Here is a 14276-nt window from a genome sequence, read left to right as displayed (position 1 = left end):
ACATTTAAAAAAAAATCTAATTATTCATTAGATTTCATTTCAACCATTTAATTTTGAATAAAAAAAATAGACACTCAAAGGGAAATATCAAATTCTAAATACACTGAGGTGGCATTTAAGACTAGTAAAACATTTCAAGACAACGTAAAACTCAAAGAATGACATCCCCTAAAACAGAAGAAAAAAAAAGGCTAAATTTCAAATTTTTAATAATTGTACCCTTCAAATTCCCAAGACTTCAGTTTCAACCCCTTGTGAACTCCGCGAAGTTTCCTCCAAATTTCAGTGGTAAAACCTTGACCCACAAGGCATTACCATGTGGCTCCCTAGGGGTACCTTTCAACAAAATTTCCACACGGACATTATTTTACTTAAGAAAATGACAAAGAACTTAGGACCCACACCAAAGGCCAGCATATTTGACCACTCCACCACTAATAATGGATATCCACCGCTTAATTTGAGCTCACAAGAAGCAGCAAGAGAAAGAGAAGAAGAAGAAGAAGAAACCCTAAGTTTGATAGTGTGATGGAGAGTAACACTTCCAATTCTACGGTAGTTTTATTTCTCCTGATCACCTCCTCCTCCCTACTAATAACTATCCCTTCAGCAACAGCCCTAGGCTTCAACTGCAGCTCCTCTGCAACAACATGTTCAGCTCTGATAGACTACGTCTCTCCCACCAACAAAACCCTAGCCAAAATCGCCCAACTCTTTGGGGTAAGCTTCATCTCCTTATTTGATGCAAACTCCTTCCCACTCTCTACCTCTCCGGTCCAAACTGTTGAACCAAACCAGACAATCAAGATTCCCTTCCAGTGCAGTTGTGCCCAAGGGATTGGAATCTCCAATAAAGTCCCTATTTACAATGTAAAGAAAGGGAATTACCTGATTTACATTGCGAACCAGTTGTACTCTGGGTTGGTGACTTACCAGGAGATCGCTACCGTCAATTCTATTTCCAATCCCAATTTGATATTTCCAAACCAAAAGCTGTGGATTCCGCTGCCGTGTAGCTGTGATGAAGTGGATGGTGATCAGGTCGTCCATTATGGACACGTGGTAACTAAGCAGAGGTCGGTGGGGCAGATTGCTAAGGAGTATGGAACTACCCAAGGTACCTTGTTGAAACTCAATGGGTTGGCCCATCAGAATCAACTTCGGGCCGGCCAACTGATCGATGTTCCTCTCAGAGGTCGGTTTTACTTCCCCCTTATTCTCGAATCCGGATCAAGTTGTTGACGATCATTTTTGTGCGGTACTTGATTCACACTTGATTATTATTATTATTTTTTTAAAAATAGATTTCAAATATGTATCAGGTATCGTACAAGAAAACGTACAAGGATATGATTCAGATTTTTTTTTTTTTTTTTTTTAATTTCTTTTGCTAGAAAAAAACTGAAGAAAAACCTTTGCCACGGATGCAGCGGTGCAGTGAGCACCTGATGGTCAGAATGACATTAAGGCACAAACAACAACTGCTTAGTGCAGTTGGTGAGCTGTGGTGTGTATAAAACCCATGCTCACTAGGAGGTCTCGAGTTCGAGTCTCCTAGCTGTTACCTACTTCCCTCCTTACCTATCAAAAAAAAAAAAAAAAAAAAAAAAAAAAAAAGACATTAAGGCACATGTTGACATGATCTCGACCATCCGATGCTTATCGAACCATCACACCAATAGTAGACAATAATCATCCGAACCCCAAAAAAATCCTTACCATCAGATACAAGCAAGCATGAAAAAATCGTACCATCCACAGAAATGTTTCCCCATCCATCTGTTTATTCGTTGATGTAGTGGCCACCCATAGAAATGCCTCTCCATCCATTGGCCTATTAGTTGATGTAGTGCTCATGCAAGCGGATGGGTTCACTTCCATAATAATTGAAATTTTGATTAATTTCTGCTTTATTTTGTTGATAATCATTTTTGTTTTACTGAAGTTTTTGTTTTTGTAATTTTATTAATTTCTGCTTTATTTTTTTTTGGATGACAGTGTTGGCTCCTCGAGGGGTCTTGTAAATCTTAAGAGCTGCGGCTACTTTAATATAAGTTGCTTTTTAAATATTTTTAAAAAAAAAAAATCTGTCGAAAGTATTGTTCGGTTTTCTGAAGAATAAAATATTATATAAAGAGACTTACAGTGTTACATGCTCCACGATAAAATCTTAATAATGACTTGCAAATTTCTATAGGTCGGTTTCAAGTAAAAGGATGACAAGGATTTATTATTATTATTATTATTATTTATTTATTTATTTTTTTACAAAAACAAAAAGTTGTAAGAATCACTACGCCACTAGCGCACCCTGTGCTTTCGAAGTGCATCAAATCACCAATAAGATGGGACATCATCCGTTGGGTGATGGATGAAAGAAAAAAAAAAAAAAAACCCATATTTATGGAACTTTTTGTAATCATGTTTATCTAACCTACGTATAACTCTGGGTATATTTGGTAATTATTGCATTCATGTTTATCCAACCTACACATTCGAGGGATTTTTGCAAAGTAAAATTTAATAATTAAATGTAAAAGTATTTGAAGTTGGTTACATGATGATTTCAAACATTTCTCCTTTAAGCTGTATTTGGTAGTCAAGAGAAGAACAAAAGAAAAGAAATGGAAAAAAAAAAAAAAATCTAAAAAAGAAAAGAATAAAAAAGAAATGAAATGATAAGAAAATATATATATATATATATATATATGTTTGGCTGCCATTAGAAAAAAATAAAAGAAAACTTTATATATTTTCTTATGTGTTCTTGTATTTTGGCGAGAATTTTTTTTTTTTGTTGCAACAAAAGAAGACTTCACCATTATCGAGGTGAATTTTGAAATTCAAAAAAAATCTACTCTTGGTTCAGAACATGCTAAGCACAAGCATAAAGAGAATTTCTTAAACGAAAAAAAAAAATCATGATTTTTTTATTTCACCCTCTTCACTTTATTTTCTTTGTAACAAGACAGAGCCATGACAACTTGCAACATGTGCATCCATTAGTTCACTATTAACAAAGACAAAATATTAAATGAAGGGGAAAGTTTTTCATCACCTAGGGTGAAGAGAGAAGCGTCACCTAATTCTCTCTTCACCCATAATGATTGATGCCAGGATAAGACTCTTGGAACAATGTTGATTTTCATTATGAACTCTCACCCTATTAACGAAAGATAAAATACTTTTTTTGGTCAAATTAGAGGGTCAAATATCATGACTAAAGAAATTCTCTTTTCACCATGGGTGAAGGAAAACTAGGTCTAAAAATAAAAATTAATCACATATATAGAAGGCAAGGCATTGATGATTTCACAAATTCTGGAATGAAATATTTTTTTAGAGAATTAAATATGATATTTTGTAATCTTAAGGAGAATTGTTGTTGTAAATATACTTATTCTTTCAATTATGGTAAAATCTTTCTTTTTTCCCCTTAACATGTATATTTGAAAAGCATGCAAGATAATGATAGTTCTTGAAAATGACATAATAGTAATTCGCTATCAAATTAGGATTAAAGAATGTTAATCAAATTAGGATTAAAGAATGTTAACTACAAGAAAAAAGGTCTTTTGCTACAGGAATTTTCCGTAGCAAAAAACATTTACCTTAGCAAGTATTGTATTTACGACGGTGAAATTCTATAACCAATCCATTGTATTTGGTTATCATATACTATGGCAAATATTATCTGTCGTATTTGGTTATTATATACTACAGTATATCTTACTAGTCGTATAATGTTCATTGTATGGTATGGGATTTTTTTACTGTCGTATTTGATTCCTATTACTACAGAATATTTTAGCACCCGTGGAAAAAATATTGTAGCAATTGACCCATTTTTTTGTAATGTTCCCTAATCGCGCGGCCTCTGCACCAGCGTAGGGTCCAATGATGGGGACATATGGGCATCAATTTGGAGTGGAGTTTTTGTATTTCTCAGGAGTGGAGGCATTTCGCTTCCCTGGCAGAGTCCGAGCAAAGGGCCGCATGATCAGGAAGCTTTCTGTTGCCATTCAAATTATTTAAGAAACTTTTTTTTATCCTTAATTAAAATAATGTGTTAAAAGAAAACATGAACAATCAAAACACGGTTACAAGTTCTCAACTCACCACTTACATTACAACAAGACACATCAGACTTTTAAATATGTAAAGATAAACTTGCGTAAAAAATTAAAAACCCTTGTGATACGGTCCACTCTAAAATTATAATGGTACGAGATGGGATTTTAAAATTTTCTCCACATAACAAATTTGATTTATAATTTTTTTATCATCTACAGCTTGTAAATCCATGGTTGGCAATGACTCACTTGACTACCCCTTCCTTGTTCCCAATGGAACAACGGTTTTAACCGCCAACAACTGCGTTCAGTGCACCTGCGAGTCATCCAAAAATTGGACGTAAGTGTAACATTCTCTTTGTCCATCAAGCTTTGAACTGACCTTATTATTTGATGAGCTTCTAGTTTTCTACTTAATAGATTGAAATCTAATTCTGTTATTCTTTGTGTTTTAGATTACATTGTGAGCCATCTCAAGGGGTTAAACCATCCAATTGGACAAGTTGCCCTTCCATGCAATGTCAAGGTGGTTTACTCCTAGGAAATACTAAGTCACCTTGCACCACTTGTGCCTATGCTGGATATTCCAATCAGTCTATACTTACAACCCTCTCCAAGACTTGTAGCATTGATGAGGCATGGAAGGAGAACCATGTGGATTTGGGAAGGATGCTTGCAATAGGTAACATTGATTATATTTACATTAATACCTAACCTATGTATGCTATTTCATTATTTAAATCCTATAGGTTGTGTAGTCATCCAATCCATGCTTTATCCATTAATATTAAGGTTGCATTTGGTATTCATTCTAGGGCAATAATGTATTCCAAAAAAAACCAAACACAGCTTTAACTTCAATAGTTCATTCTCTTTAAGCATGATTTAGATCTGAGATTTTTAGGATGTGGAGTACCAGCTTGCACCCATGAAGTGTTAATGTAGGAAGGTGAGATGAAAAATATATGTTAAATAAATACTGGGTCCAAATGTTTAAGATCGTGCATGAAAGATTAGACCACATTTAGGATGCTTTCTTGGAATGAATTATCAACTTGGTTGTGTCTTATTAATAAACCTAGATCAAGTTGTCTAAATTTGGATTTATGTCTTCTCTTCCAATAGTTGTCACTTTTCATTTTTTATGCTTTTTCTATGTAATTATATGTGATCTTCAAATAATTGTTTAAATTACTATGCTTATATGAGAAGTCCCCTTATGAGTTTCAATTGACTTCTTCCTCTGATTACAGCTATTTCGTCAGGGACCGGAATTGGGATCATGGTGATGGTAATAGTCCTTTATTGTTGCTTGAGAGGGAAATCTTCATTAAATAGAAACAAGGATATTGAGGTTGAGTTATTTTTGAAGAATAATGGATCCTTAGTTCCAAAAAGATACAGTTATTTGGAAATCAAAAATATTACTGATTCCTTGAAAGAGAAGCTAGGTGAAGGAGGTTATGGTGGTGTCTACAAAGGAAAGTTACTTGATGGTCATTTGGTGGCAGTGAAGATCCTCCATGAGTCCAAAGGAAATGGAGAGGAATTCATCAATGAAGTTGCAAGCATTAGTAAGACTTCCCATGTTAATATTGTTGCTCTTCTTGGTTACTGTTTTGAGGGGATTAGAAGAGCTCTTGTGTATGAGTTCATGCCCAATGGATCTCTGGACAAGTTCATATATGATAAAGAATCATCAACAACACACCCTCGCCTTGGGTGGGAGACATTATTCAATATAGCTACTGGAATTGGTCGGGGATTAGAGTACCTACATCGTGGTTGCAATACACGTATTTTACACTTTGACATAAAGCCTCATAACATTCTACTAGACCAAGACTTTTGCCCCAAGATCTCTGATTTTGGACTTGCTAAACTATACCCAAGAAAAGATAGTATCATATCAATGCGGGATACGAGAGGGACTGTAGGGTATATTGCTCCAGAAGTGTTCTTTCGAAACTTTGGAAGAGTCTCCCACAAGTCTGATGTCTTTGGTTATGGCATGATGGTTTTGGAAATGGTTGGAGGAAGAAAGAATATGAATATGTCAGCAGGTCATACTAGTGAAGTATATTTCCCACATTGGATCTATAAGCATTTCCAAGATCAGGAACTAGTACTAGAAGGGCTCACAACTACATTGGAAGAAGAGATTGCTAAGAAAATGACTTTAGTAGGGTTATGGTGTATCCAAACAGATCCTTCAAATCGGCCTTCGATGAGTAAAGTTGTTGAAATGTTAGAAGGAAGCATTACTTCATTGCAAATCCCTCCAAAACCTTACTTGTGTTCTCCTTCAAGATTGCCTTCAGATTGTTCTGGCACTACGACCTTGGAAAATTCTGTGATAACATGAGTATCATATAAGAATATTGGTAAGTATCATAAACAAATATAGAAGGCCATTCATCCTGGCAATTGTAAATTGCAGTAGATTTTAATGTTCTACAGACTCAAAAGTCCCAAAAAAGTTCTCTAAATGTAAGACATTTTATAGTAATACATGTAGAAAGTTTTCCAGCACCGTGGCTTATAAATGTTATACCCCTTATTGTGTAGTGTAGATAATACCCCTGTATTGCTTTCCATTGGTACATTTTATTTTTTTCTTTTGCTTTTTTCACAAAAATAGAAAATTAAAATTGAAACCTAAAATAACTTGTAAATAGGGTTTTCAATAGAAAAATAAAATTATCATTTATATAGGGTAAAAGGACTAGCTTAGCATAGCTTGAGAAGCTATTGTGACATCGTCATGGAGGTTATTAAGCATTAATAGATTATAAACCCCTCCATTCTCATCATTTTCCTTTCCATGAAAAATAGAAATTCATAACTTTGTGATCAGGTCTCTTTATCACGGTCTTATTTATTTGATTCATATAACTAACTCTCTACATATATGGCTGACACTAGGCTACGTTGAGTACATATTTTTTTTTTTTTAGCCTTCTTATGTATGGAAGATGAGGGCTTTTGGTTTAGGGTTATAGATGATACTTTTTTAAAAGTAAATTTACCTGATATCTGAAGGAGAGAGTGATAAAAGTAGTTTTATGATCCTATTTAAGCTTACATTGTGGAACCATAAGTATTTTTTTCTTCATTAGATCATATCTGGTCAAATTCTACTCAAGGATGCGTTCAGTTCAATTCAAGGAAAAATCTGCACTCTTTTACAAAACATTTTGTAGGAAAATACATTCATATATAAACACAGGCATAGTGGCGCGGTGGTCTCGAATTTGAGATCTCTATCCCGCATATGCAGTCTATGGTGGCGCTGTGCTCTTGGTCCTTCTTTCCTTCTATTGTGAATAAATGTGCTCTCTTGTAGACCCCTCCTGGTCCCTCATTGAGTTGTTTGTCTTGGCCCTTTGGTAGATCTCTCTATAACCCGTAGTGGTCCCTCAGTTGGCCACCTTCCCTTACACCTAAAAAAAAAAAAAAAAAAGACTCCTGAATTGACTACTGATAGCATTGTCATGTTGTCCATGGTTGTAACCATCTGGTGGGTGTCAAGCCTGGATCCTCTCCGTCCAGCTCTACTCTCCAATTCCATCTATGGGGTGTGACTTTAGAGCCAGATGGAAAGGAACCAAATTCACGGCTATCAATTTGTAGTGAAGACAAAATTATCATCGAATTTTTCTCCACATGGAATACTTTCTCATTTGAACAGCTGGATGGGTTGGCACCCCTTACAATGGGATAATCCCTTCATTTCACATTCCTTTTTTTGGTAGACCTTCATGTCATATTCAAGGCTAGGGAAAAGGATCATGGTTGTTTTTTCCTTTCTTTTGAATGCTAAATTACCCAAGTCCCTTTGATTCTTTTTCCGTCATTTTAAACCTGACATGAAGAGCAGAGCTACCCTTAGAATAAGATGAAGACAGATGTGGGTCCCACTAATGTTAATAAAATGGAAATACCCCTGTATTGCTTTCCATTGGTACAATACATTGACATAGAGTCACTTTTGAAGAATAATGGATCCTTTGTTCAAAAACGATACACTTAGTTAGATATCAAGAAAATGACTAACTCCTTCAAAGCTAAATTAGGTGGAGCAGGATATGGCGATGTGTTCAAAGAAAAATTACTTGATGGTCATTTGGTGGCAGTGAAGATCCTCAATGAGTCCAAAGGAAATGGAGAGGAATTCATCAATGGAGTTGCAAGCATTAGTAGGACTTCCCATGTTAATATTGTCTGCTCTTCTTGGTTATTGTTTTGAGGGGATTAGAAGAGCTCTTGTGTATGAATTCATGCCCAATTGATCTCTTGACAAGTTCATATGTGAAAATGAATAATCAGCAACACACCCTCACCTTGGGTGGGAGACATTATTCAATATAGCTACGGGAATTGGTCGGGGATTAGAGTACCTACATCATGGTGCAATACACATATTTTACATTTTGACATAAAACCACATAACATTCTACTAGACCAAGACTTCTGCCCCATGGTCTTTGATTTTGGGCTTGCTAAACTATGCCCCAAAAAGAGAGTGTCATATCAATGATGGGTATGAGAGGGACTGCAGGGTATATTGCTCCAGAAGTATTCTCTCGAAATTTTGGAGGAGTCTCCCACAAGTCTGATGTCTATAGCTATGGAATGATGGTTTTGGAAATGGCTGGAGGAAGAAAGAATGTGAAAGTGTTAGGGCCCGTTTGGTATCGTTCTAAAAAAACGTTTCTGGAGTTTTTTTGTTCTATTGGAACGAAAAAACGGAATCTTCTGTTTGGTGCACTTATGGTCCGTTTCTGTTTTTTTGGAACAAAAAGTGAAAAAAAAAAACTGAAAAAACACCATTTCCCGATAAAAATCTGAAATTTTAAAACACCATTTTTTCGTTTAAAAACTGCGTTTTGACACAGAAACTGAAATTTTCGTTTTTGAAACGAAACAGCGTTTCTGGAACAGAAACGATACCAAACGGGCCCTTAGTAAATCATACAAGTGAAATATATATTTCCCTCATTGGATTTGTAGGAATTTCCAACAAGATCAAAAACTAGAACTAGAAGGGATCACCACTAAGGCAGAAGAAGAAATTGCTAAGAAAATGACTTTGGTAGGGTTATGGTGCATCCAAACTGATCCTTCAAATCGGCCTTTGATGAGTAAAGTTGTTGAAATGTTAGAAGGAAGCATTACTTCATTGCAAATCCCTCCAAAGCCTTACTTGTGTTCTCCTCCGAGATTGCCACTAGCAAATTGTTTCAGTAGTACTACCTGGGAAAATTCTTTGATTACATAAGTGTCATTCATATAAGAATGCTTTTGGTAATTAATGTATGGACTCGAAAGTACGGAAGTCCTCAAGATGCAAAACTTCTTATGATAATACATAGCCATATGACCACATGAATGGGAAGCTATATCTAGATTTGTTATCGAAATTGCTATATAATCGGTTGAAAGGTGCTACTTGCTTCAAGATCTTGGGATTACATCTGTTCTTCCAATCCTCTAGGCACATTTCATCGCTAGGTTTGGAAACCAAGAAAAAAAAATTGAATTTGAGGAGAGAGAGATAGACACGAAAAAAATCATTGTGGAACTATGATTTCTGTCTTATTATGCAATTTCTTCTATTTTTTTTTCTTTTCTTGGCTTCCAAACATAGCCTAAGGGGGTAGTCGAGTTGGCAGGGAACTTTCGCATGAGGAAGTGTGTGTTCTGAGTTCGACTCCTCTTGCCTTCTTGAGGCCACACACATGAGGTTTTTTAGTTCTTTTCATTACTTTCAATGAAAGTTGAACGGTTCTCATTCAACCTAGTATGACCTAGTCGGTCTTGTCAGACCAAAGGCCTAGGTACCCAGTTTTAGCCCCAAAAAAAAAGCCTAAAATGGAAAAAAAATACATGCATGGGAAACATTATATAGGCAAAAAAATTATTGGATGGAATACATTGTAGTGGAGCCTTGACACCTACGTGGGCTATTGTCATGGCACCTTCACGAGGGTGTAAAGACAAGTGGAAGGCTGCTACCTAGTTGTAACCCTTTATTGACAGTCAAATATAGGAAATAATTCACTTTCCCATAGAATTCACAAACACTCTTCTAAATTATGGTATTTTTTTAAAGGGAAAAAGGACAGGTATGCTAGCATAGTACCTAGGAATTAGGAATGCTAGCGAGATATTAGCCATAAGATTTTTTTCATCCTAAATATAACCGTTGGATGGAGAGAAAAGTTCCAAAGCTTCAATCTTCCGCTGCTACACCTTATCTCTCATCTGCTAATTCTATCTCCACCCTCGTCTAAGGATTCAAGCCACGCCGGAACTCAGCCATGCCGGTGTTCATAGGGTTTCAGATATCTCCACTCAAGCCACGTTGAAACTCTGCCGTGCCGGTTGGAAATAGATGCTTTAAGACCTACAGATACTCTCGTTCTCGGCCAAGCTTACTATCTCGTCCTCCTCCTCTCCTTCCCTTTGTGATCCCTCCACACCATTTTCTCTATTTTTATTATCATTCAAAAGAGGCTCCCGAAGATGGGCATTTCCTCTTCGCTTCCCAAAGAATCCAACATAACAGAAGAACAAGCCAGCAAGAACAGAGACAACATAGGAAATTCAAGACTGGATTGGTAAGAACTGATGTTTCTCAAACGAAATAGCTTGGATGGCAAGACAAGAACAAGAAAGCAGGAAGTAGAAACTCCACCAAATTCTTAATTGGTTGGAAACCTCAGCTCATGTGGATGAAATTGGAAATACAAGTAAGATGCAATTGCAAACCAAGCAAGTGTTCTGAGTTCAAAATCGAATTGGGTCACAAGATTTTCATTAGACCAACCATTTCTTTACCTGAATAAGTAATTTTAAAGCGCAAAAAGGAAGATTAAAGAAAAAAAGCCCCAAACAGGCGAAAAGGACCTACAGATACTCATCATCCTCCTCCTCCTCTCCTTCCCTTCTTCTCTGTTATGCTCTACATAAAAAATCATATTTATTAGTCGTTTGTTGCATTACAATCCCAATCCAATCATTGTTGTGTTTTTAATTCCAATACTACTATCCTTGTTCTTTTACTCATCTTCCATTTCTCTTTTTCTTCCCTTGCTGGGCTTATTACAGAGGTTATGAAAGGATTATGGGCGAGGAAGTGTGCAAAGAAGAAGAATGACAATGCCACCAAATCAGCTGATAAGTCACTCAGGCTGAAGCCAAACCAGCAGAGTTCCTCGGCATGTGAGACTGAATCAAACCAGTAAATTTTGTGGGAGTGGGAGTGGGAGTGGGAGTCGGAGAGGGAGAAGAAGAGGAACCGTGGGAGTCAGAGAGGGAGAAAAAGAGGAACCAGAGTGGGAGTTGGAGTCGGAGAAGGAGAAGGAGAGGAAGAGGAAGAGGAACCTATAGAACAGCAGTGGTGGGCAACTTAGGTAAGACAACAGATATAAACGAATGAGATTGATTCTGTGATCAACAAATGCTAGCATTCCTAATTCCTAGGTACAAGGCTAGCATACCTATCCCTCTCCCTGTTTTTTAAATATCCTCCTATATTTCATTCCTTTTGACTGCCACAGGCTGAAACCCAGGTAGCAGCTGAGTCCCATGGATTATGGGCTTGAGAGCCAGCCATTGCTTTTAACGAGTTAATTAGGGGTCTTATTTAATTTTGATTTTAAATGAAAATAAAATCTCGCACCAACGGTCGAGTGATACGCAATAATGATATTTTGCCATTTGCTATCGTGTTTTGCACTGCTGGCATGCCAACGTGGATGAAAAAGGCGTTAAATCGTTCGCATTGTTAAGAATTCACATGGCTACCCCTCATGTCATGCGGTTCACGCCTCTGGTGTTTCACTTGGCAATTAAAGGTGTTACTTGTAAAAATCCATTTTTACCCTTCATGTTCATTGATAATATCATCTAAAGCAGGGGGTATAATAGGAAAGGAAAAAACTTAGGTCGGTTGGTTACATTCAAAGCAGCCCAGCCCGCCCTTTTTATCAAACGTTCTTCTTCGATTAAACTCTGCCTTTCTCTCAAGTCTTCTTGAGCTCCGGTTGAGAGTTTTAGTAACTCTCTCTTTCTCTCAAGTCTTCTGGTGTCTCTGGTTGAGATTCCCTTCGCCTGATGCTTTTTTGATCTTCTCAGGCATTGTTTGAAGGGATGGTTCGTCACTCTCTAATCTTCTCAGGCGATGCTTGAAGGGCTCAGTTGCTGCGAGACGCGATTGTAAATAACTTTCTTGGCCATCTCTCAGCAACAAGCCTTAAGGGGTAAGAATTAAAAAGGAGCTCTGTCGATCGGTCATGGCGATCCCAGAAAAGCTTATGAGATTTAAGTATCATTTCATCGCCGGAACAATTTTTCACTAGTGTTCATGTCGTTGGTCATTTAATTTTGGCCTCTCTTCCCTCTACAGCCATGTTCTCGCCGCCGACGTCGTCTTTGGTTGGTCATCTTCGAAGGAACCTGAAGTTTCAGGGGAAAGAAGCAGGACAAGGGAACTTAGATTACGTTGCCGGACAACAGGAACAGGTGGAGGAAGCGGAAGAGACTCAGGAGACCCCGAAATCTGAGAGTAAAGAAATGGTTTCGAATCTCAAGTTTCAGATGAGTATGAGTGGAATCATTTCATCGCCGGAACCATTTTTCACTTGTGTTCCTGTGGCTGGTCCTACTTGAGCCCAGATTCGTAGATGTGATCGTTTACTTTTGGCCTCACTTCCCCTCTACAGTCATTTTTCTCTCCGCCGACGTCGTCTTTGGTTGGTTATCTTCGATGGGACATGAAGTTTCCGGGGAAAAAGTAGGAGAAGGGATCTTAGATTACTGTACCGGACAATCGGAACAGGTGGAGGAAGCGGAAGAGACTCAGGAGAACCAGAAATCTGAGATTAAACAAATGGTTTTCGAAAATCAAACCCTATTTCTCTTCTCTTTCTTTCTTTCCTTCTCTATAACTTTCTCTTTCTTTCCGATCAGCCCTTTCTTGATCAAACATTTTATTCACCTTAAAAAAATAAAAATATTCTATAATGTCGGTGGGGGTTTTGGATGTCATGGACTAATGAATTGGCTTAAAATGATTGTATCTTCCTAGGAGATATATTTGATTGCTTGCAACGAAAACAAACCTTTTGGATGATGCAAACTTGCAGATTCCAGATTCTGTACGTCAACTCACCATTTCTGTTTCTTCCATTGTTGCAACTCTTTAAGACTCAATGCAATTGCGTGTTGTTCCTCGTCCTTCTGAACTTCTGTTTGTTTTCTAGATTCTGGAGGAGCAGTCAGATACTCAGATGCTTGGGTTACAAGATGCCTTCCAAACTTATGGGTTTTGTTGCTTCTTGATTACCCCAATCTGTAATCACAGGTGAGAAACCACAGGTTATCGGTTGGGATGACCCCTAAAACTCTAAGGTTACCAAATCATGGTGAGATGATTTTATCTTTATGTGGCTCGCCTCTTGGAGTGTGCAAGGAAGATAACATGGAAGCCATATATGGTATGTATTGCTTCTAGTTAATGTGGATGATACTTTAAATTTCATGTTTAATTTGTAAACTTCTAATTTGCAGAATCAGAAGAGGAATGATTAAGGACGTGCAAACTTCCAAAGACAACTGGAAATGATTAAAACCATATTATACAGTTTAATTTAAATTTGTATTAAGCACATGCTCGACTTTTGCCTTTTCTTTGTTCTCCTTGCAGTCCCTTCTTGTGTTTGGCTAGCTGGTAATAAGAAGACAGTATGAGAACTCAAAGAAGCCTTGGACGGGTCAGAAGATGTATAAGGAAACTCAACGACTCTTCTAAAAATTTGATAAGACTTGGCTGAATCAGTTGTCGACTTGGAATCAATTGAAACTAATGGGTTCCAAATTTTGTGTTGGGTGGTTGCTGACTGTAAGGTTTGGACTTTCAATTAGCTGGTACATGATTGACATCATTCTCTCCTACGACTTTCTACCTAATGTCTACTTTTGTGCGTACAACTCATTTTGAGGTACTAACAAAATCTTTGGACTGATGATGACATTTGACGTTTATAGAATTATGGATGGAATATCATGGGATTGGATGAATACTCATTTTAAAAAGGATTCAATGGTTCTGTAGGTTAATGGGTGAAGATAGGTTTCAGGATCTGGTCTATAATGTCCAAAAAAGTGGAAATGAATGCTTGTAGGTTTTACCATTTT

The 14276-nt window shown here is 37.1% G+C and overlaps 1 protein-coding gene and 1 pseudogene across 1 annotated transcript; both read left to right on the top strand.

Annotated features, from left to right (window-relative positions):
• The first annotated feature begins 437 nt into the window (after positions 1–437).
• On the top strand, positions 438–6645 carry LOC122075932 (LEAF RUST 10 DISEASE-RESISTANCE LOCUS RECEPTOR-LIKE PROTEIN KINASE-like 2.7). The gene is made up of 4 exons (XM_042641156.1): positions 438–1195; positions 4293–4413; positions 4529–4755; positions 5327–6645. Exons 1-4 carry the CDS (start codon positions 529–531, stop codon positions 6436–6438), a joined length of 2127 nt encoding a protein of 708 aa, XP_042497090.1. The 5' UTR covers positions 438–528; the 3' UTR covers positions 6439–6645.
• Positions 6646–7971: 1326 nt separating this feature from the next.
• Positions 7972–9354, top strand: LOC122076288 (annotated as a pseudogene).
• Positions 9355–14276: the final 4922 nt, after the last annotated feature.

This window comes from Macadamia integrifolia, chromosome 4, assembly GCF_013358625.1.
Source record: "Macadamia integrifolia cultivar HAES 741 chromosome 4, SCU_Mint_v3, whole genome shotgun sequence".
Classification (NCBI taxonomy): Eukaryota; Viridiplantae; Streptophyta; class Magnoliopsida; order Proteales; family Proteaceae; genus Macadamia; species Macadamia integrifolia.
This window is presented reverse-complemented; position numbering and strand designations above follow the sequence as displayed.